This window comes from Pleurodeles waltl, chromosome 1_2 (assembly GCF_031143425.1).
Source record: "Pleurodeles waltl isolate 20211129_DDA chromosome 1_2, aPleWal1.hap1.20221129, whole genome shotgun sequence".
NCBI classification, from domain to species: Eukaryota; Metazoa; Chordata; class Amphibia; order Caudata; family Salamandridae; genus Pleurodeles; species Pleurodeles waltl.
The window spans coordinates 1343032643-1343057623 of NC_090437.1; the positions used below are offsets into that span (position 1 = coordinate 1343032643).

The 24981-nt window shown below is 48.8% G+C and overlaps 1 protein-coding gene across 1 annotated transcript in view; it reads left to right on the forward strand.

Moving 5' to 3' along the window:
• LOC138252285 (gamma-secretase subunit APH-1A-like) overlaps nt 1-24981 on the forward strand; it is a 105978-nt gene that overhangs the window by 34984 nt on the left and 46013 nt on the right. Inside the window, exon 2 of the mRNA XM_069205724.1 lies at nt 18040-18210. Within this exon, the coding sequence (XP_069061825.1) occupies nt 18040-18210 (171 nt within the window). The remainder of the gene's footprint in view (nt 1-18039; nt 18211-24981) is intronic.

The following is a 24981-nucleotide window of genomic DNA, read 5'->3' on the forward strand; positions in this document are numbered from 1 at the left end:
CACCCCCGGCCTCAGCTGCCTTGTTGACATCCTTGGCACCCGCGCCTGCTGCACAGGGCCATCCACGGTCCCATCTGGGGAGCTGTGTGGCTGTGTTTATTTATCTGCAATCTGATGCATTTCTAGGGCCACATCAACGGGATTTGGTGTAGGGCAGCACCCAGGTCACTTTGCTGTGCTGTCCTCCCTGAAAGGGTTAGTGCAGGAATGCACCGTATTTATGCAATACCGCACACTCTTGCCTTATGCACTGCACAGGTGACATTACAGCAGGGTGGTGGCAATGCAGGCATCCTTGTACCCTGGTGCAAGGGTGTCTGCGTTACATGAAGGATTGTTTCTATGCAAAAAGGGACGCTTTCCTGCACAGAAACAACCCTGAGAGGTTTTTTCCTTCATGGAAAGAAGAAAAAACGATCTCCTCACTATGCCTGCCCTGGGAGGCGTAAGGTTTTGACGCATCCCCAGGTTTACATGGTCTTGTAAATTTGGGGATGCGTCAAAATCCATGGGTGTTGCGTGGGGAAAACCCACCTCAACGCCCATAGAGCGCCTCCCGGATTCAGAGTAAGGCAATGCAGCAACTTGCCCTGCCTTGCCTTACTGCATATCTGAGGCCATTCAGAGCCACGCAAAGTGGCTCTGCGTGGCCTCGTAGATACGATTTTGTGTCTGTGCCCCCAGAGTGTTGAAAAAAGTGACGCACTGGCGGCGCATGAGGCTCATATATCTGCCCCTCAATGCGTGTGCACGACCGTGTACATCAGGGGTCTCCAAACCTTCCTATAGTGAGAAGTACTTCTAATGATTAAATGCCGCACTGAGCTGGCGTCCGATATAGGGATGGGATAGTGGTACCCAAAGGCCAGGTAACTTCAGCTCCATCTCTGGATCTACACCAGGGGCACAAGAGCTTTATCACAACAGATGTACATGTGGGGTTCCCAAAAGTCACATTTGTTCACTTTGTGTTGTGTGTGGATCACCCCTAAGAGGTGGACGTCTCACCGAGGCATATAGCATCACTGCCATGTAATACATAAGGTGAGCCAGCTCTCCTTTTGTGATCTAGAGTCCATATGTCTTCCTAGGTCTGGCTGGTTTCCCTGAAGTTCATTGGTTGATGTCCACAAACCAGCAAATCACAACATTGACATTGTGTCCTTCTCTAGGGCTCTTAGCAAAGATGCCCATAAGCGTCCAACTCCGCCCCACACGCGATATATCTGTCGGCTTATCGCGATACACGAACGAATGCATGAACAGATTGCTTTAAAAAGCTAATCAGCGTGAAGAAAGGATGGAAAGACAAAAAGGCAGGAAGAAAAGATAGAAAGGCAGGAATGAATGAAAGGGAGAAAAGGAAAGAGCAGGGAGGATAGGAAACAAGAAAGAAAGACAACGTGAGACGAAGAAATGGAGAGAGGAAGGGAGAAAAACCAGGGGAGGCAAATAAAGAGAGAGAGGGAAAAGGAATGACGAGGAAAGAGTGGAGGAGTAAGAGAAATGGGAAGAGACCAAAAGGTAGATGAAGAGCACCAAAGAAAGAAAAGAGGAAGAAATTAGAGAAAAAACAGGCAGAAAGAAGGAAAAGGATAGAAGAAGTAAAAGGAGAGACAATCGCAGAGATAGGGAAAGCAAGAGAGAAAAGACAGGAGGGAATGAAAGCAGCAAATAAACAAGCAGAGGAAAAAAATGCAAAAAATAAAATAAAGGAAGGGGCAGAAAAAGTAAAGAAGTAAGAAAAAGAATACAAAAGATAAAAACAAGAACAAAAGAAATCAGACAATGAAAGAAAAAAGAGAAAAACTTGAGAATGAAGGAAAGAACAAGCTGGAAGGGTAGAAAGAGGGAAATAAAAATGGAGGGATGCATTGAAGGAATAAGGAAGATGAAATAAACTAAAAAAAGTAAGACAGAAACATAAAAGGAGAGAAGTGTAGTGAAGACTCAGAGTCACTGCTACAAGTAGAAGTAGAACTCTACTGAATCCTGGAGCCGTGCAGTTCACGTCCGACACAGTCCTCTGGTCTCAGTCACCTCCCTCAGCCTTCCGTACCACCTACATCTAGACATGTGCCTACATTCTAACCCTTGCATCACACTTAACAACACCTTGAGACCTAAGCACGACAAGAAGGGAGAACCAGTAGAGAAGAGTAGAAAAGATATTAGCAAACTATAAAAAAGGAAAACCAAAGTGTAGGAGGCTGGCCTGGCTTATAGTGGGTACCTTGTGGTACTTAAACCCTGTGCCAGGTCCAGTTATCCCTTATTAGTAGAATAGAGGTGTTTCTAGCAGCTTAGGCTGATAGAAGGTAGCTATGGCAAAGCAGCTTAGGCTGAACTAGGAGACATGCAAAGCTCCTACTATACCACTTATATCATACAGCACTATATCATAAGCAAACGGTGTAGAATTACAATAGGATGCAATAGGTGAACATAGGTCTAGGGGCAACACAAACCATATACTCCAAAAGTGGAATGTGAATCACAAATGGACCCCAGACCTATGGGAGCTTGTAGAGGGTCCCTGGGACTGTAAGAAAACAGTCAGGGTGTCCAGGATACCCCACCCCAAGACCCTGAAAAGTAGGAGTAAAGTACCCCTACTGCCCCAATAGAACACAATAGTCGTGATAGGGGGATTCTGCAAGAACCACAAACACCAGCAAAGCACTGAAGACTGAAGACTGATTCCTGGACCTGAGGACCTGCAAGGCAAGGGGACCAAGTCCAAGAGTCGCAATAGTGTCCAGGGGGGACAGGAGCCTCTGGAAATGCTTTGATGGGCACAGATGGTGCCCATCTCTGCATAAGCCAGTCTACACCGGTTCAGGGATCTGTAGGAGGCTGGCCTGGTTTGTAGTGGGTACCAAGGGGTACTTACACTCTGCACCAGGTCCAGTTATCCCTTATTAGTGTAGAAGAGGTGTTTCTAGCAGCTTAGGCTGATAGAAGGTAGCTATAGCTGAGCAGCTTAGGCTGAACTAGGAGACATGCAAAGCTCCTACTATACCACTGGTGTCATATGCACAATATCATAAGAAAACACAATACACAGATATACTCAAAATAAAGGTACTTTATTTTTATGACAATATGCCAAAAGTATCTCAGTGAGTACCCTCAGTATGAGGATAGCAAATATACACAAGATATATGTACACAATACCAAAATATGCAGTAATAGCAAAAGGAAGTAATGCAAGCAGTGTATAGTTACAATAGATTGCAATAGGAGCACATAGGTATAGGGGCAACACAAACCATATACTCCAAAAGTGGAATGCGAATAACGTATGGACCCCAAACCTATGTGAGCTTGTAGAGGGTCGCTGGGGCTGTAAGAAAACAGTGAGGGTTAGAAAAATAGGCCACCCCAAGACCCTGAAAAGTAGGTGTAAAGTGCACCTATATTCCCCAGAGAGCACTGAAGTCGTGATAGGGGAATTCTGCAAAGAAGACCAACACCAGCAATGCAACCAAAGTGGATTTCCGGACGAGAGTACCTGTGGAACAAGGGGACGAAGTCCAAGAGTCGCGAAAAAGTCGAGATTGGGCAGATGCCCAGGAAATGCCAGCTGAGGGTGCAAAGAAGCTGCCACCGGATGGTAGAAGCTGTGGATTCTGCAAGAACGAAGAGGACTAGGAACTTCCCCTTTGGAGGATGGATGTCCCACGTCGTGAAGAAGCTTGCAGAGGTGTTCCCACGCAGAAAGACCACAAACAAGCCTTGCTAGCTGCAAGGGTCGCGGTTAGGGTTTTTGGATGCTGCTGTGGCCCAGGAGGGACCAGGATGTCGCCAATTGCGTGAGGAGACAGAGGGGGGCGCCCAGCAAGACAGGGGGCCCTCACAGAAGCAGGCAGCACCTGCAGAAGTGCCAGAACAGGCACTACGAAGAGGAGTGAACCGGAGCTCACCTGAAGTCACAAAAGAAGATCCCACGACGCCGGAGGACAACTCAGGAGGTTGTGCACTGCAGGTTAGAGTGTCGGGGACCCAGGCTTGGCTGTGCACAAAGGAAATCCTGGAAGAGTGCACAGGAGCCGGAGCAGCTGCAAATCACGCGGTACCCAGCAATGCAGTCTAGCGTGGGGAGGCAAGGACTTACCTCCACCAAACTTGGACTGAAGAGTCACTGGACTGTGGGAGTCACTTGGACAGAGTTGCTGAGTTCCAGGGACCACGCTCATCGTGCTGAGAGGGGACCCAGAGGACCGGTGATGCAGTCTTTTGTTGCCTGCGGTTGCAGGGGGAAGATTCCGTCGACCCACGGGAGATTTCTACGGAGCTTCTAGTGCAGAGAGGAGGCAGACTACCCCCAGAGCATGCACCACCAGGAAAACAGTTGAGAAGGCGGCAGGATCAGCGATACAAGGTTGCAGTCGTCGTCTTTGCTACTTTGTTGCGGTTTTGCAGGCGTCCTGAGCAGTCAGCGGTCGATTCCTTGGCAGAAGGTGAAGAGAGAGATGCAGAGGAACTCTGATGAGCTCTTGCATTCGTTATCTAAGGAAATCCCCAAAGCAGAGACCCTAAATAGCCAGAAAAGGAGGTTTGGCTACTTAGGAAGGAGGATAGGCTAGCAACACCTGAAGGAGCCTATCAGAAGGAGTCTCTGACGTCACCTGCTGGCACTGGCCACTCAGAGCAATCCAGTGTGCCAGCAGCACCTCTGTTTCCAAGATGGCAGAGGTGTGGAACACACTGGAGGAGCTCTGGGCACCTCCCCTGGGAGGTGCAGGTCAGGGGAGTGGTCACTCCCCTTTCCTTTGTCCAGTTTCGTGCCAGAGCAGGGCTGGGGGATCCCTGAACCGGTGTAGACTGGCTTATGCAGAGATGGGCACCATCTGTGCCCATCAAAGCATTTCCAGAGGCTGGGGGAGGCTACTCCTCCCCAGCCCTGACACCTTTTTCCAAAGGGAGAGGGTGTAACACCCTCTCTCTGAGGAAGTCCTTTGTTCTGCCTTCCTGGGCCAAGCCTGGCTGGACCCCAGGAGGGCAGAAACCTGTCTGAGGGGTTGGCAGCAGCTGCAGTGAAACCCCGGGAAAGGTAGTTTGGCAGTACCCGGGTCTGTGCTAGAGACTCGGAGGATCATGGAATTGTCTCCCCAATGCCAGAATGGCATTGGGGTGACAATTCCATGATCTTAGACATGTTACATGGCCATGTTCGGAGTTACCATTGTGACGCTATACATAGGTCGTGACCTATGTATAGTGCACGCGTGTAATGGTGTCCCCGCACTCACAAAGTCTGGGGAATTTGCCCTGAACGATGTGGGGGCACCTTGGCTAGTGCCAGGGTGCCCACACACTAAGGGTCTGATTACAACTTTGGAGGAGGTGTTAATCCGTCCCAAAAGTGACGATAAAGTGACGGATCTACCACCAGCCGTATTACGAGTCCATCATATCCTATGGAACTCGTAATACGGCTGGTGGTATATCCGTCACATTTGGGACAGATTGACACCTCCTCCAAAGTTGTAATCAGGCCCTAAGTAACTTAGCACCCAACCTTTACCAGGTAAAGGTTAGACATATAGGTGACTTATAAGTTACTTAAGTGCAGTGGTAAATGGCTGTGAAATAACGTGGACGTTATTTCACTCAGGCTGCAGTGGCAGGCCTGTGTAAGAATTGTCAGAGCTCCCTATACCCTGGGTACCTCAGTACCATATACTAGGGAATTATAAGGGTGTTCCAGTATGCCAATGTGAATTGGTGAAATTGGTCACTAGCCTGTTAGTGACAATTTAGAAAGCAGAGAGAGCATAACCACTGAGGTTCTGGTTAGCAGAGCCTCAGTGAGACAGTTAGTCATCACACAGGGAACACATACAGGGCACACTTATGAGCACTGGGGCCCTGGCTGGCAGGGTCCCAGTGACACATACACTAAAACAACATATATACAGTGAAATATGGGGGTAACATGCCCAGCAAGATGGTACTTTCCTACAGGATCCCCCAGCCCTGCTCTGGTGTGAAACTGGACAATGGAAAGGGGAGTGACCACTCCCTTGACCAGTACCTCCCAGGGGAGGTGCCCAGACCTCCTCCAGTGTGTCCCAGACCTCTGCCATCTTGGAAACAGAGGTGTTGGCGGCACACTGGACTGCTCTGAGTGGCCAGTGCCAGCAGGTGATGTCAGAGACCCCCTCTGATAGGCTCTTACCTTTCTTGGTAGCCCATTCTCCTTTCTTGGTAGCCAAACCTCCTTTTCTGGCTATTTAGGGTCTCTGCTTTGGGGAATTCTTCAGATAACGAATGCAAGAGCTCACCAGAGTTCCTCTGCATTTCCCTCTTCGACTTCTACCAAGGATCGACCGCTGACTGCTCAGGACGCCTGCAAAACTGCAACAAAGTAGCAAGACGACTACCAGCAACATTGTAGCAACTCTGCCGGCTTTCTCGACTGTTTCCTGGTGGTGCATGCTCTGGCGGTAGCCTGCCTTCACCTTGCACCAGAAGCTCAGAAGAAATCTCCCGTGGGTCGACGGAATCTTCCCCCTGCAACCGCAGGCACCAAAAGACTGCATCACCGGTCCTCTGGGTCCCCTCTCATCCTGACGAGCGTGGTCCCTGGAACACAGGAACTCTATCCAAGTGACTCCCACAGTCCAGTGATCCCTCAGTCCAAGTTTGGTGGAGGTAAGTCCTTGCCTCCCAATGCTAGACTGCAAACCTGTGTACTGCGTGATTTGCAGCTGCTCCGGCTTCTGTGCACTCTTCCAGGATTTCCTTTGTGCACAGCCAAGCCTGGGTCCCCAGCACTCCGTCCTGCAGTGCACAACCCTCTGAGTTGGCCTCCGACGTCATGGGACCCTCCTTTGTAACTCTGCATGGACTCTGGTTCACAAATCTTCCAAGTGCCTGTTCAGGTACTTTTGCGGGTGCTGCCTGCTTCTGTGAGGGCTCTCTGAGTTGCTGAGCGCCCCCTCTGTCTCCTCCTCCAAGGGGCGACATCTTGGTCCTTCCTGGTCCTCAGCAGCACCCAAAAACCTCTACTGCGACCCTTGCAGCTAGCAAGGCTTGTTTGCAGTATTTTTGCATGGGAACACTTCTGCAACCTTCATTGCGACGTGGGACATCTTCCTCCAAAGGAGAAGTTCCTAGTCCTCTTCGTTCTTGCAGAATTCCAAGCTTCTTCCATCCGGAGGCATCTTCCTTGCACCATCATCCAGGGTTTTCTGGGCTCCTGCCTCCCCTGGACACTGTCGCGACTATTGGACTTGGTCCCCTTGCCTTGCAGGTCCTCAGGTCCAGGAATCCATTTTCAGTGCACCGCTGGTGTTTGTGGTTCTTGCAGAATCCCCCTATCACGACTATTGTGCTCTTTTGGAGTAGTAGGTGTACTTTGCTCCTACTTCTTAGGCACTTGGGGTGGGGTATCTTGGACACCCTGACTGTTTTCTTACAGTCCCAGCGACCCTCTACAAGCTCCCATAGGTCTGGGGTTCATTCGTGATTCTCATTCCACTCTTGGAATGTATGGTTTGTGTTGCCCCTAGACCTTTGCTTGCCTATTGCAACCTATTGTAATTCTACACTGTTTGCATTACTTTTCTGACTCATACTTACCTGTTTTAGGTTTGTGTACATATAACTTGTGTATATTACTTACTTTCTTACTGAGGGTACTCTCTGAGATACTTGTGGCATATTGTCATAAAAATAAAGTACCTTTATTTTTAGTATATCTGTGTATTGTGTTTTCTTGTGATATTGTGCATATGACACCAGTGGTATAGTAGGAGCTTTGCATGTCTCCTAGTTCAGCCTAAGCTGCTTTGCCATAGCTACCTTCTATCAGCCTAAGCTGCTAGACACCCCTATACACTAATAAGGGATACCTGGGCCTGGCACAAGGTGTAAGTACCTCTGGTACCCACTACAAGCCAGGCCAGCCTCCTACAAGACCATCAACACCGTCGCCTCATCATGGTTCCACATCCTGTGAAGGTACACAAGAGTTTCAAGTGGACCCGACTTAACACCAGATGAACAGTCCCCCAGGCTCTTATCACAAGCCGACTGAAATACGCAAATATCCTCTAAAGCGGAATCCCAGCCCATGTTCTGGGCCAACTCCAAACCATGAACAACACCGCGCAAGACATCCTGAACAACCCACATATAACCACATGTCTCCACACCTCAACAGTCTCCACGGACTCCCAGTGCAGGAGAGATGTGAATTCAAGCTACTCACCCACGCTTACAAAGCGTTGCACAGCAGTGGTCCAGCAAACCCCAACCTCAACTTCTGCCTGCTCACCAGACACCCTGGATCTGGGCCCGTGGCACGAGCAGCCCCCCTCTCATTGAAGGAAAACGGAAGCGGGGGCATTGCTTCTGAAAGCTTGAAGCCAAGACCTGGAATGATCTTCTGTAACACCTCAGAACCCCCCCCTCCCTCATGGGCTTCCGTAGGAACCTCAAGACCTCTGTTCCAGACAGAACAGTGAGATCTCCTCCTCCTCCCTCAGCCCGACCCTGCTCAGCACCTGGATGCTCTCACAGCAATCCACTTAACATGACATAAAGAAAAATGCAAGAAAGAGCAGAAAAAAATCAAATGGAGAATAAAGAAAATGAAAGGATGCAGTCGAAAAAAGAAAAAGATTAAATGAAAGAGAAAGGAGGAGAGGGAGAGGGAGAAAGAACAAAAGAGGAAGAAATATTTATTCGCAGGTCGGTGGGGGGGCATTTCCCTGCACTGTCTGCTTCGGAGGCCTAACACAATTGGGTCCCAGTGTTTAAAGAGCTGCTGAAGCAGGCAGGTAGCTGTGTTTTTCTCAAGCAGGCTTATGTGCGAGCTACCTGTGGCTCGCAATCGACCTGTTGGAGACCCCTGGACATTGTGCCATGGTGAGGTCAGTGTAAGTTTGATTTGCTGCGTGTGGCACATGGCAAGTGTCCGAAAGGACGCATGAGGAGGGCACATGTGCTGGCCACGAGATGTGACGTGTGGAGTGTTTGAGAAGTCATGATGGGGCAGTCTGTGAGCAGAGGGAACCTGCGAGACACCAGCAGCAGTCTCTGTTTGTGCGAGTCTCTGTTTTCTTGGGCAGGACTGAGTGTCTTGTGTTCTGTGTAAGCGCAGAGCTTGAGACATATTTTTCTGTGATACATTTTATCACGTTTTGACAGAAAAAAAACAAATAAGGTACAGTAAGAAAAACAATCAGAACGCTCCTTATCGGCCCCAGTCCCTCCCCCGCCCACCATAAATCAAACCACATGACTTGGCATAGTACCCCCACCATTTACCCCAAATCTTGTAAAGTTCCCAGGACACCCCGGGGCAGTATGGATTGGCTCTGCCTGCTTTGCACACCGGTCCGTTCCAGCGCCATTGCCTCAGCTTCGGTGAGCTTGAGACGTCCCGTTTCTCTTTAATACCCTGGCTGCTGGGCCTCCTGTCCTGTGGTCTGTCTTCTGTGTTCATTGATACTCGTTCTGCCAGTCGCTCCATCACTGGAGGATGGAGTGATCAGGCGTCCCGGATTTGCCGGGGCAGTCCCGGTTTTTGATTATCTGTGCCGGCTGCTGGGCCTCCTGTGGTCTGTCTCCATTGATACTCCTTCTGCCAGCCTCCTCTGAGAAGGAAGGACCCCATCACTGGAGGACAGAGTGACCAGGCGTCCCGGATTTGCCGGGGCAGTCCCGGTTTTTGATTATCTGTGCCGGCTGCTGGGCCTCCTGTGGTCTGTCTCCGTTGATACTCCTTCTGCCAGCCTCCTCTGAGAAAGAAGGACCCCATCACTGGAGGACAGAGTGACCAGGCGTCCCGGATTTGCCGGGGCAGTCCCGGTTTTTGATTATCTGTGCCGGCTGCTGGGCCTCCTGTGGTCTGTCTCCGTTGATACTCCTTCTGCCAGCCTCCTCTGAGAAGGAAGGACCCCATCACTGGAGGACAGAGTGACCAGGCGTCCCGGATTTGCCGGGGCAGTCCCGGTTTTTGATTATCTGTGCCGGCTGCTGGGCCTCCTGTGGTCTGTCTCCGTTGATACTCCTTCTGCCAGCCTCCTCTGAGAAGGAAGGACCCCATCACTGGAGGACAGAGTGACCAGGCGTCCCGGATTTGCCGGGGCAGTCCCGGTTTTTGATTATCTGTGCCGGCTGCTGGGCCTCCTGTGGTCTGTCTCCGTTGATACTCCTTCTGCCAGCCTCCTCTGAGAAGGAAGGACCCCCATCACTGGAGGATGGAGTGACCAGGCGTCCCGGATTTGCCGGGGCAGTCCCGGTTTTTGATTATCTGTGCCGGCTGCTGGGCCTCCTGTGGTCTGTCTCCATTGATACTCCTTCTGCCAGCCTCCTCTGAGAAGGAAGGACCCCCATCACTGGAGGATGGAGTGACCAGGCGTCCCGGATTTGCCGGGGCAGTCCCGGTTTTTGATTATCTGTGCCGGCTGCTGGGCCTCCTGTGGTCTGTCTCCGTTGATACTCCTTCTGCCAGCCTCCTCTGAGAAGGAAGGACCCCCATCACTGGAGGATGGAGTGACCAGGCGTCCCGGATTTTGATTATCTGTGCCGGCTGCTGGGCCTCCTGTGGTCTGTCTCCGTTGATACTCCTTCTGCCAGCCTCCTCTGAGAAGGAAGGACCCCCATCACTGGAGGATGGAGTGACCAGGCGTCCCGGATTTGCCGGGGCAGTCCCGTATTTTGAAGGTCTCTCCTCGCAGATGTCACAGTCACACCCCTACACTGGCTCCACAAAATGTCGCTCACCAGAAGGAGGCTTGGACAGCAACGAGAACTCGGCTCCCCTGCACCAACTGCTGTCTCCATCAACAAATACTTGCAGGATTTCAGGGAAAGGAGTGCCCACAGGTGCACCCAAACTGTAGCTGGCCTCTCAGTGGGCCTGGTGCACCACCAGTAGAACATCAACACTAGATTCAACAGCACACCACCATGGGAGCAGGCAGTGCTTCGATGGGACTTGTATCCTCCACCACTCGTGTTGGGAGAGCTACTCACTTCTTTTTCTACCCATGCATGTGTTTTCTAGCTTTCCCTCTCATGAGCTAATCCCCCCTCAATAACCCTCCCCACCGCCATGTTCTGATGTTCTCCACCCCTCCCAGTTTGTCTGTAGGAACACAGCAGTATGCATGTTTCTGCTGTGCTGTTGCTGAACAGCAAACTTTAATGTTTTTTTTTTTTTATCTCCTGCACTCTGTATATTGCATGAAAGCATAAGCTCTAGCACTCAAAGTCTTTTATGGAGCTGGTGAAGGGCTATGTGCTGCGCTCACTCAGCTGTTGTGTGAGGCAGAAGATGTACTCAGCATGACACTTCTACTCATGGCCCATAAAGTGGATCCTTGGACTACTACATAGGACCAAATGGCTGAGTCCCATGGAAAGATAATTAGGCCTAGGCAAATGTTTCCCTTCACATTTCAACATTTCCTTATACACCCTTAAATGAAATTCTAAGTTTCTTGTTTGAAAAGAATGAGATTTAATTTACAAGGATTGAAAACATTCAGATCAGCGTACAGTTTTGAGATAATGTAGGAGATGTATTTGCTGTTCATCCAATATTTTGATTTTTTAAACTATAGCTTACAGACAAACATTGGCAATGCAAGCAACTCAGCACTCACATTATAAGGGCAAGACCAATGTGTTTTGTGTAAAGTGGGTTATTAATTGGGGTGCATGTCTGTCCTCCACAAGGAATAGGACTGTAACCGTGTTAGGGTAAAACATATTTTCAGTTATTGAAACCTGGGCTCAACCCCTTGGTAGCTATGACACTGAGCAGATAGGCTTAACTTGGGGAAATGTGTAAAGAATTAAGCAGCAAAAAAACAGTTAAAAAGTCAAGACACAGCATAATAAAACTCCCTCAACCAGTTTCTAAAAATAGAGACAAATTTAATGAGCAACAACACACAAAAGTGAAAATAAAATCCAATAAGGCGAAGCGTAGATATGAATTTCTAATAATTTAAAGCCAAAAAGCTCCAAGAAAAAGTAAAGCGCCAATCCCAAGTCACTGTTGGCGCTTCAGCGCTACCTTAGTACAATTTCAGGCTCCACGCAATGGAGCATATCTCAGAAACACCAAGCGGGTCATCCTGATCAAAGATTTTACCTTCTGACTTAGATGCTGAAATGGACGTTGAGATCCTCCAGTGGGGCAAGGCTGCAGGCTACAAACTCCTCCATTACCAGAAAGCCGTTTAACGCCGTTGGCTTTGGCGCAAAAAGCTTTAGGTGGGAGATATTCAAATTCCATTGAAGCTGAAGTCTTCATTTGTGGCAGATATTGTTTGCGCCTACACATGGTCAAGATTTCTACCTTCAAACTTTGTCTTGTTTATGGAGCTCAGAAACCTCCAGCAGGCCAACCTGAAGCTGTATCAGACGAAGTCCACTTGAAATCAGACACCTTTGACGCAAGTCCTGTTGATGCTCTAGAGGTCATGGAAGTTCAAAAATGGTCTAAATCCTTTTCGGACTTTCTGGAGTAGCTCCTCTTAACCACTTCTAAGACTCCCAGGACCTCAGGGACAGCAGGTGAGGGCCAGGACTCCAGCAGAGGGTTTCAGCAAGGTCCAGTCAGGGCATAGTTTCTACTGGTCAGGTGAGCACTTCGGGAAATAACCTCTTCAAGCTCATTGTGTCACTGTATCCACACAGGAGGTCAGCCAACTGCCCCTTAAGTCCATTTGTTAGTCCTGGGTACAAGTGGGAGCAGGTCCAACCCTTCGAATCTCCTCACAGGTCTCAGACAGCAAGTCCAGCCCTTGACTGTTGTTGCACAGATCCCGCCAGAGTTCTGATGATCTGCAGCTGAAATGCCACTTTTGTAAGTTTGTAGGTGTCACTAGCCAGTGGGTGGGGCTGACTTCTGGACACTACCTGACCACTCATAAAAAACGTTCCCAGGGGCAACCCTTCCCGCTATTTCAGCACATCGCATTTCCCTTCTGCAAGCAATCCCACAATGCACTATTGTGAGGTAAATGCAAGAGGCGGCCCCTTCCTGCCCCTGCAGGCTGCCGCTGTGCCAGTCAGTGGTGTGTGTAGGGAAACGAGCAGTCCCCTCCTCCCCACTTCATGAAACGTGTTCAGGGACAGCTCCTCCCACTTCTGGGACAGCTCCTCCCACTTCTGGGACAGCTCCTCCCACTTCTGGGACAGCTCCTCCCGCTTCTGGGACAGCTCCTCCCGCTTCTGGGACAGCTCCTCGCGCTGGGCTGCTGCCAAGCTGCATACTGATAGCCCAGGGAACGAGGCTTCTCTTCCCCAGTCCCCGGTTACACTTAATTATGAATGTGCAGACCTCACCCAGGTTGCTTTCACGGTAATGACGTTCTTGAACCCTCCCTGAGCTGATAGAAGTCACAGCCTTTGTTCCTGCTCTGGGGGTGGTTTTCACACCTCGTTAAAGGGGAGCACTGACAGGGGTTGGCAGCAGGCAGGCTGATGCTAATTAGTCTACTCGAGGTTCTCACCGAAAGTCTTACCTTTCCTAAATATTTATTAAAAATACGACTTCACCACTGAATTGGATTTTTAATAAATGTCACAAATATGGTTTATTATCCAGTAGCTTATCTCCAACCATACATAGGAAAGTTATGGTATTATTCCGAACTTTGGGTTTCTCCATAGGACAGCTACTGCCCTTTTACAATAAAAATAGCTTTGGGGACAGTCACTGTAGGTACCTGCCAACACGAAATGCTTGCACGAACCACTTTTAAATACTACACGCTCTTCCTTGTGGGCTATTTTATTTATTTATTTTAATTCTTTATTTTGGCTTTTTTGATAGAACGCATCATTCATCCCCAGGGATATCACAGTGCTATAAAGCTCACTATCATTCATCCTGGCGAGAAACCCTACAGTAGCCTCTCTAAATGCTGCAAGAACACCAGTCCGAAAACAGCAACGTTTTCAATTGCTTTCTGAAATTAAGACGGTTGTCCATAAGGCGAAGATCCAGGGGTAGGGAGTTCCGCTGGACTGCTACCAGATGCGAGAATGAGGTCCGCCTGTAGAAGGCCTACATAAGGGTGACTTATGTACCTGGGTTATTGAGACAGTTTCACCTGCAGGATTAGAAGCTGAGTCAGGTGACACAGGTAGGCCTGAAGCCATGTTTTCTTTATGAGATGAGTGGATGGCACCACATGCGCTGCAATCCACAGGCGCCATTTAACATTTCCATGCCTGGTGTAAGCCCTTATTAGGAAGGTAAACATGCCAGTTAGCCAATTATACTCTGTGCTAGTGGTCAGGGCGCATACACTGGTCACTGCACACTGGTGTCCTAGTCTGTATAATCCAAACAACAGCAGTGTCAGTCCACAACAATGAGGGCTGACCACAGAAAAAGAGGCAATTCTTCACACATTACCAAAGTCTGATTTTTAAGATAGTTCAATTTGTGCTTTTGATGTTACTGCCACAGCACACGCCATGAATCAAATGATTAATTTCTCATTTATGTTGTAAAGTTTTATAAAGGTTCTGTCATGCAGTGAATCAAAAAATAATTTGTCTTTTTTTAGAATCAGGTCAAAAGTTTTTTTTGAGTCACCACCAGATTACTTTGCTGCCAAACATTGCACCAGAGTTGGAAATCTGTTAGTGTCTTAAGCCATGGGTGCACAATCTAGGAAAACACATCTGATCGAGTGGACCAGTTGAGCTGTGTTCTGTGTAATCGTAATCCTGAGTGAGTGGCTTGAGAAGCCTTGCGCTCTGTAGGCTACGTACACTTCAGGCATGTGATGTACTTATTGGGTGATGCTACGTAGAGGCCGCCTTGTTTGTACGCCTCCTGCGCATCTTCGAGTGATCTCGTCTGTCTGCACTAGATCGTGAGTGAGCACTGTTGGAGCAGGGATTGTGGCCTTGCTCAGATCTGGTGCCAGGGTGTGATTGTAGTGAAGAGCTCAACAGAGAAGGCTTATGGACCTGTTAATGCTTCACAGCCTTTGAGTGTCTTACGGCCACGAAGAGCTTGGGCCGTGTGCGCCTTAACTCTTCTGAAGATGAGGTTAACGTTTACAAGTAGTGCTGGTTCTTGGATAACCAGTGGACTCTCTAGACAACACCAAAGATTCAATGAATGAGACTTTTAAATATGAAGTTAATATTTAGGGCACAGATAGTGGGATGAGAGTAAACCTCCTGGAAGGAAGGTGCACATCATGGATGAGACAGGCGCCCCTCTTTCTTGCTCTCCCCCATCTGACTCCCCTTAGCCAAGGACATTGAATCCCATTATAATCTCACTTCAGACACATATGGATCTTGGAAGGAGCCTCAGCCTTACATCAGTAGATGGAAGCTCAAAGATGGGAGGAGTGGCCTGACCTGCATTTCAGATCCTGGAAATAAGAGAGGAGCAAACATCTGAGAGAGAGGAGCAAACATCTGAGACACCAGGGACCACCTTGAACATGGTCTAAGGCCTGCCAGACCAAGTACATAATGTAACACCCCTGCCAGGTGATCCCCCAGCTTGTTTCTGGCAGACACCTGCTTGAACACAAACACAGATGCTGATTGGATGGTTCAGACTTAAGACCCCCTAATCTAGGTAGATGAGGGAGCTGAGAGCAAACCCCTAGATGCCTTCTCCTCATTATATTGTCCAGAAGGATGGGTTCCCTCATCCCCATCCAGTGGCATGGTTCTCCATCGGCTTCCTCTCCGCTACCACCAATTATTTGGGTAGGTGGCGGACTCCCTTGGGCGCTCTTACCAGGTGAGAAACGTTTAGCAAAGATGTATGTTGTACACAGTCGCCTGATTGGGTTCACTCTGTGTCTGTACCAAGGAAGAGGCCTGCAATCAGTATGGATATCTCTTGCGGGGGACCTTTGAGGTTAACAGTGCATAGAAGAAAGGTCACAATAAATAAGCATTATTATAGGCCTGTCAAAGAAAATATATGCTTTCAGGCTTCATTGAAGCCTGAAAACAATCACTGGGGTTGAGCCTCAATGTGTGTCACAGAACCAGGCGACAACGGTGCGCCTGAATGGTAATGCACACATGCACACAGAACAAATGCATGTGTTTTTCACTCATGTTTGTCAGTAGAAGTCACATAACTGAAACAATGAGAACACTCCATGTGCAGACAGAACATGTGCCACAGAGGACATTCGTCTTTCAGAATGATGCAAAGATGTAAACTTTCCTGTACAAGCTACTTGAGAATTCTCTTTTACTATTGTTACCAAGAAAGTGAGTTTCAGAGGCCTCCTCCTTGCATGAATTAAAGCACATGTCATAAAAGCTTTGCACAGTGCAAGCCTTTCGTGTAGTCAACACGTTTTGGCCCCCGTTTAAGCCACAAAGGGGCATTCATCAGGACGGGTTCCCGTCTCTCCTGTGTGTCCACCTTACCCTGAGCAGTCATGTAACATGAACAACTACAGCAGAAATGTGGAATGAGGGATGAAAAATAATTATACCTTAAAGTATCAGTGCCAAGGCTCTCAGTCTGTTTTCTTTTGCATAGTTCCTACATCGGGACATTGATACACCTCATTTCATGGATTCTCAGTGTCTTCAAAAGAGGGCCATCAACATATACTGGTTCATTCATAACCAATGATTTGTCATAGATCAGTGGTCGATGTGGCCTCTAGTGACTCGCACATACAACAAAGGTGTCTCATCACTGCACGAGCCGCGCCTCGTGTCACTGGGAATTATGTGTGGAGAAACTAGTGAAACCTTACCAGATGTAGAGGAATATTTTGCTGCCTAATATGACCTCAACACTTGCTGCACTGAGAGGACAGTGAGGGCCATAATGTCACTGTCTGACATCTGGCCATGGTCCATCTTTATTGGGTGACAGAGGGCACTTGCTTTCTGTCTTGTGAAGGTGGCCTAACCTCTCTCTAGTAGGTCGCCTGTAAGTGATCTAGCCAGTCTTATTTTTTTAAATTATGTTTTTATTGAGCTTTTAAATGAACATTCACGCAATTAATCACAACATTGGTACAATTTCGTATACAGGGGGAGTATTAGGGCAATTTGCGGTGTACATGGTCTCGCTGTTGGGTAACTAGTTGTAACCACTGGAAGAGGGTACAGTTACCGATACAGGATGAGCTCCAGAACAGTGAGACATTACAATACTCGATGGGGGATAGTAGCCGCCTTTAGGGCGCCAACGTGCTGTAGCGTACGCTGTGAACAGGTCCAAGTTTTAATGGTTCAAACAAACAACCACAAATGGGTAAATACAAAATGATGTCTCCTCACACAGCGCGTGATGTGTCGCATGCTACTAACAAACGTACAATTGGCATGAAACTGTGGCAGAGCCGATGGCCTGTTTCAAGGGGGGGGGCCATGGAACGCCTCGGTCGCTGACGGTAAGTAGTCATGCAGGGGTTGCCATGCGTCCTTTGGCCTGGAGGTTGGGGTTTGGATCCAGCCAGTACATTATGCGAGTGGCCATCATGTCCCGCCACACCTTGTGATGTTACGTACCACCTGAGTGGCCATGTTGTCTCTATGGGAGGGAGGAATGCAGTCTAGACATGGAGGATTGAACCTGTCGAGCTATCAGGGTCTCTTGTATTCTAAGCACCTATGGTTCCTCTCCACAGCCTGTGATATGGGCACAGACACACCCTGAAATCACTGCCTTCCCACTGAATGCCATTGCCAGTTGATAGCTGGGCAGACAGATGCAGGGCGGGTGGGCCATGGGGATGGCATCGGATCACCTGGAGGGATGGTCTCCTGGATGGGCTTCTTGCTTTTCATGGACCCATCTTTCTAGTCCTTGGCCTTCACCTCCCTTCTTGTGATTCTTCTCACTTAGCGATGCTCTGTGTCTTGTTACCACCCTCCTGTTTCAGCACTTCGCTCCAAGACTCTCTCACTGTCTGCCTAGCTCTTTATCTAAATTCCTCTTCTCTTCCTCTGCCAGCCCCTCTTCTTCCTGCATTTACCTCCTTTGCTTCCTCGCCTGTTAATTTTTGTTTCCTGACTTCTGACATGTTTCGCTTCCTTTGCAGGGCCTTCTTCTGGCTGGTCTCCTTGCTGCTCTCCTCCCTGGTTTGGTTCATCGGGATGAAAGCCAGTAACCCTGAGGACCAGGCTGTGCGTGGCGGCCTCCTTATTTTTGGAGTTGTTTTCTCCGTGCTGCTTCAGGAACTGTTTAGATTTCTCTACTACAAGCTGCTCAGGTGAGGATACGAAGACTCTTGTGAAGACATACTGTATGTAGCTGATGTTTGTGCTGTAGTGTCTACCTCTGTAATCCACCTAGCCTGAGCAGAATGTGATACGACACCATGAGTTATCCACCTGTGCTCCAGTGCTCTGTTGAGATCTCCACTTCAAGATCTTGACTCACAAACACGGTTGAACCAGCCAGCAGTGTGGCCAGTGAGACGTCTGACAACTGCAGTCTGGTATGGTTGATGTAATTCCGTTCATACAGCCTCTCCACTACCTTATCTAATACTTCATGGTACGGTAAGAGCTGTGTATTGTGATGATATCCTGTGGTGGGCATGGTGAATTCTGTCTTGTGGAGGCTATGGTGAATGGTGTCCTGTGGTGGGTATGGTTTTGATATCCTCTGGTGAGTTTGGTGAATGGTATACTGTGGTGGATATGGTGATGGGGGTCCTGTGGTGAGTATGGTAAATGGTCTACTGTGGCGGCTATGGTGGTGGTGTTCTGTGGTGAATGGTGTCCTGTGATGATTGGTGTCTTGTCGTGGCTGTGGTGATTGGTGTCCTGTGCTGGGTATGGTGAATTATGTCCTGTGGTGGGTATGGCGAATGGTCTCCTGTATTGGGTATGGTGGTTGAATTTTATGATGACTTTGGTGAATGGTGTACTATGAGGGTACAGTTGATGGTGTCATGTGTTTATGATGAGTTTGGTGAATGGTGTTCTGTGAGGGTACATTTGATGGTGTCCTGTGGTGGGTATGGTGATGATATCCTCTGGTGAGTGTGGTTGATGATGTCTTTGGTGGGTATGGTGATGGTGTCTTCTTGTGAGTACGGTGAATGGTGTACTGTGATGTGTATGGTGAATGCTGTCCTGTGGTGGCTGTGGTGATGTGCTGTGGTGATTGGTGTCCTGTGGTGATTGGTGTCCTGTGGTGGGTGTGGTGAATGGTGTCCTGTGGTGGGTGTGGTGAATGGTGTCCTGTGGTGGGTATGGTGAATGGTGTCCTGTGGTGGGTATGGTGAATGGTGTCCTGTGGTGGGTAAGGTCAATGTTGTCCTGTGGTGGGTATGGTGATGATATCCTCTGGTAAGTGTGGTTGATGATGTCTTTGGTGGGTATGGTGATGGTGTCTTCTTGTGAGTACGGTGAATGGTGTACTGTGATGTGTATGGTGAATGCTGTCCTGTGGTGGCTGTGGTGATTGATGTGCTGTGGTGATTGGTGTCCTGTGGTGGGTGTGGTGATTGGTGTCCTGTGGTGGGTATGGTGAATGGTGTCCTGTGGTGGGTATGGTGAATGGTGTCCTGTGGTCGGTATGGTCAATGGTGTCCTGTGGTGGGTATGGTGAATATCTTCTTTATTGCGGTAGAGGACAAACACCCCTTTACTACCAGTCAAGACATCTGCTTAGCAACAGTATCTGGGCGCCCACCTTTTTGGACACCGCCTAGACACATGATACCTCGCCTTGGGCGTCTGGGAGGCCGGTGCCCCATCTAAAGTGACAGTGCGGTCCTCGCCTCATCACTGCACCCCTAGAGCTCAGAAAGAAGCTTGAAATAACAAACTGCCAGGATGTGAGGGGAGTTCAACAGTCAAAGACAGCTTGTATGCTTATGTCCCTGGCTGCCCTCCAATGCACCCAGGAAGTGTAAAGACAGCCCCTGAGCAAAGAACATGCGCTTCACTTAGATTTTGAGTCCTTGTATTCACCTGCGCTTGAGCCCAGCTGTTGTCACTTGTCCAAGAAGGAGAGGAGATGAGAGATGTAGAGAGGACCAGGCCTCAGAGCAGGGGGCCAGTATGAAAGAAGTGAGGTACAGGGTAATCACGCTGATCTTGTATCCTCACTGGCCAGGAGTTCATTGAAAGTTTTATTTGAAAAGATACAGAGAGTTTCCGAGCTGCAGCTGTGAGGAGCTAGCTTATGCTTCGCCTGTGAATTCATGAGATAAAGATACAGGAAGTGTAGAGTGGTTGAAGAAAGAGGCCTGACGTGAAATCAGTACTGAACAGTTTGGTTTTCATGAGACAAAGATACAGGAAGCGTAGGGTGGTGGAAGAAATAGGCACTAGGTAGACTCAATACCAGGTAGTTTAGTATTCATGAGATAACGATACAGGAAGCGTAGGGTGGTGGAAGTAATAGGCACTAGGTAGACTCAATACCAGGTATTTTAGTATTCATGAGATAACGATACAGGAAGAGTAGGGTGGTGGAAGAAATAGGCACTAGGTAGACTCAATACAGGTATTTTAGTATTCATGAGATAAAGATACAGGAAGTGTAGAGTGGTGGAAGAAAGAGGCCTGACGTGAAATCAGTGCTGAACAGTTTGGTTTTCATGAGACAAAGATACAGGAAGCGTAGGGTGGTGGAAGAAATAGGCACTAGGTAGACTAAATACCAGGTAGTTTAGTATTCATGAGATAACGATACAGGAAGCGTAGGGTGGTGGAAGTAATAGGCACTAGGTAGACTCAATACCAGGTATTTTAGTATTCATGAGATAACGATACAGGAAGAGTAGGGTGGTGGAAGAAATAGGCACTAGGTAGACTCAATACCAGGTATTTTAGTATTCATGAGATAAAGATACAGGAAGTGTAGAGTGGTGGAAGAAAGAGGCCTGACGTGAAATCAGTGCTGAACAGTTTGGTTTTCATGAGACAAAGATACAGGAAGAGTAGGATGGTTGAAGAAATAGGCACTAGGTAGACTCAATACCAGGTAGTTTGTTATTCATGAGATAACGATACAGGAAGCGTAGGGTGGTGGAAGGAAAAAGATTGAGGTGGTTTCAATACTGAGCAGTTTGGTATTCATGAGTAACGATACAGGAAGCGTAGGGTGGTGGAAGTAATAGGCACTAGGTATACTCAATACCAGGTAGTTTGGTATTCATGAGATAACGATACAGGAAGCGTAGGGTGGTGGAAGTAATAGGCACTAGATAAACTCAATAACAGGTAGTTTAGTATTCATGAGATAACGATACAGGAAGCGTAGGGTGGTGGAAGTAATAGGCACTAGGTAGACTCAATACCAGGTAGTTTAGTATTCATGAGATAACGATACAGGAAGCGTAGGGTGGTGGAAGGAAAAAGATTGAGGTGGTTTCAATACTGAGCACTTTGGAATTCATGAGATGAAGATACAGATAGCATAGAGTGGGGCATGTAGGAAAGTGACCTTTTTGGCATAGTTACCCCCCAACCTTTTGCCTGGTATTGAGGCTAAATTCACTGAGTGTGCGCTGGGACACTGCTAACGATTGTTCCCACAATTGGCACAGCCCGGGCACACAGATAAGTCCCTTGTAAAAGGTGTCGGTGATACTAAGGGCCCTGTGGCCAGGGAAGGTCCTCAAGGGCTGCAGCATGTCTTATGCCACCCTGGGGACCCCTCACTCAGCACATGCACACTGCCTCCCAGCTTGTGTGTGCTGGTGGGAAGAAAAAGACAAACTCAACATTGCACTCCCCTCAGGGTGCCATGCCCACAACCCACTGCCTGTGGCATAGGTAAATCACCCCTGTAGCAGGCCTTACAGCCTAAGGCAGGGTGCACTGTACCACAGGTGAGGGCATAGCTGCATGAGCAATATGCCCCTACAGTGACTAAGTCCATTCTTAGACATTGTAAGTGCAATGTAGCCATACTGAGTATATGGTCTGGGAGTTTGTCATTACCAACTCCACAGCTCCATGATGGCTACACTGAATACTGGGAAGTTTGGTATCAAACTTCTCAGAATAATAAACCCACACTGATGCTAGTGTTGGATTTATTGTAAAATGCACACAGAGGGCATCTTAGAGATGCCCCTGTATTTTACCCACCCCTTTAGTGCAGGACTGAAAAGTCTGTGCCAGCCTGCCACCTACAGTCAAGTTTCTGACCCCATCGGGTGACAGCCTTTGTGCCCTCTGGGGTCAGGAACAAACCTGCACTGGGTGGAGGTGCTTCACACCTCCCCCCTGCAGGAACCGCAACATTTGGCAGTGAGCCTCAAAGGCTCAGCCCTCCTGTTACAGTGCCCCAGGGCACTCCACATAGTGGAGATGCTCGCCCCTCGGACCAAGCCCCATTTTTGACTGCAGGTCTGGCGGGAAAATTAGGAAAAACAAGGAGTAGTGACCACTTCAGCTGGAACCTCACCTAAGGTGTACAGAGCTGAAGTGACCCCCTCCCTACAGAATCCTCCATCTTGGTTTGGAGGGCAGGGACCAATAAGGTTAGGAATGCGCCCCCCTCCTCAAAGGGAGTGGGCACATGAAAGGTGTAGCCACCCTCAGGGACAGTAGCCATTGGCTACTGCCCTCTGACCCCTGTAACCCCTAAACCTCACTCACCAGATTCCTGGCGACCTCAGAAGAAAAAATACTACTTAGCCAACCCCAGCAGTGAAGACTCCAGACGACAACTAACTTGGCCCCCGCCTTACCTGCCTGTCTGCAGCTTCAAGACTCCTGCTACAAAAAGGCAATGCATCCTGCTGGACCAGCAACCTCTGCAAACCCCCAGAGGACTGCCTGTTCAGCAGAGGAGCAAGAACTTCAGAGGACAGCGGCCCTGTCCAGAGGAAACCACCGAAAAGGACTCCAGAACCGCCCGCGAGCCATGCCCACTCTGCACTCAATGCTCACGGCCCTAGTCTAGGTGGCCCACGAGTCCAGAGAAGGTCCTCAGGCGATTCTGACCTTGAGTCCACCCTGGGTTGACCCCTCCTGGCCAACAGAATAACACCTGTAGCCTGAATCGGGAGGACCCCACTGACCGCGCCTATATCCGATGAAGATTCCCGATGCCCAAGGAGACCCCTTCATCCGCAGTCCCCTGGCTGCGGGGAATCTGACCAATGGTCATGAAACGTCCAGCTGGCACCCCTCCTGCCTGTCCAGCCTTTGGTTTCATGGAACCGATCCCCTGGACCCAGCCTGCAGCATCTTTTGTGACCCCTGGGGTGCCCCTATTGCAAAGCATCGGGCACCAAGCTCTGTGTTTGCACCCTGCACCCGGCTGCCCCTGTGCTGCTGAGTATGTGTGTTTGGTGTGATCCTGTGCTCCTGATGCTGACCTAAACTCCCCAGGTCTATGCCCTGGAACCCCGAGCACTTACCTGCAATCGGATTTCTACTGAGCAACCCCAGTCCTCATAGGTTTCCATTGAAAACCTGATGCCAACGTTGACCTCTGCACCCAGCCGCCCGTGTTGCTAGTGGTGCACTTTTGAGGCCAGCCTAAACTTTGACCTGTGGACATTGTAAATCGGAAGTCTTGTACTTACCTGTTTTCTATGCTAACACTCTCCCTCATACCCCCCCACGGACTCTGTTGACTCCTATGAACAAGTAGGACTCTTGTGACCACATTCCAGTCGCATAACATTCTTACACAACCAGTGCAACTTGCTAATAGGAAGGGATGCCCTTTACAAGCCCCTTCCTAACAGCGACTCGCAAACCCTATTTTGCGAGTCTGTAATGTCTACCGACTCGCAAAATAGGGTTGATACATAGGGAAATTCATTTTACCAGTCGCAAACGGCCCAATGGTCCATTTGCGACTCGGAAATGGATCGTACATCCGGCCTGAAGTTCTGACAAGCCGGCCCGCGGGCGGGGTGAGTGGTGGGGGTCGTGTGTGGTTGAAGTGCTCAGAGACACGATTAGGAGAGACCTGGACACCTCAGATGCAGTTACAGGGGTTAGCTGGTCTGGGACAGGCTGAGGCACATGCGTGGTTGGGGGGTCTCCAGTTATGGGTCCTCAGACTCCCAGCGTAAGCTGTGGGTATGTCCTTCAATGAGTCCTGCGTGTGAACCTAGACAAAAAAGGGTTTGGACAAAATATAAACGTTCTTCTGGTGGAAGAATTTGAACAGTTTGTAAGACTTGTTTGCATTTAGGAGGCTTTGTATGGCACGAACTAGCTTTAGGACAATGCAGTGCATCAGATAAGAATGATTTATAAAGCCTGACTTTTATCTGCACAATTCATATCAGTATTTAACCCATCCCACTGCACACTCTGGTATAGAAAAAAGGCTCAGCAGAAGGCAATGGCGTGATCTGCCCAGGGTCACACATCTTGGTCATGCAGGGACAATGGGACTCAAACGCTGGTTTCCTTGCTCAGCAAGTCCTCCACTAGCTCACGAGTGGCTGATCTACACTTCTTCGTGTGCAGGGTTTGGGGCTGTGATCCCTTTACGGAGCTTGTCAACTAACAGGACATTTATTGCTTCAAAGTTTTTGTTTAAATAGGTTTCTATCAGAGTGTTACGGGCCACATGTACAAATGTTGTAAAGGACGAGTTCCTAATTGCGATTAAATGCGAATCGCAATTAGCAAATCAGAATTTCAAATGTAGGAAACTCTTTTGAGTGTCATTTGCAATTCCCAGTGGGTGGCAAATAGACCTACCTCACGAATATTAATGATGTATGTCTCGCATTACGACTCATTGGGAATCAAATAAATCACAGGGATGGTGGCCTGCTGGGGTCAGTAGACCACCATCTCTCTGATTATTTTCCAATAAAGCAAGGTTTATTTTTATTTTTTTAAATGCAGACTGGTTTCCTTAAAGCAAAACAGGATGCATTTAAAAAGGAAAAGAAATACTTTTCTTTTCATTTGTTAGGAGCAGGCAGCGGTCCTTGGGCCCTCTGCCTGCTCCTAACAAATGCTTTTACAAACATTCACAGAGAGGGAGGGTCCCTCGTGGACCCCTCCCACTTGCCAATTGGTTATCACCAATTTGA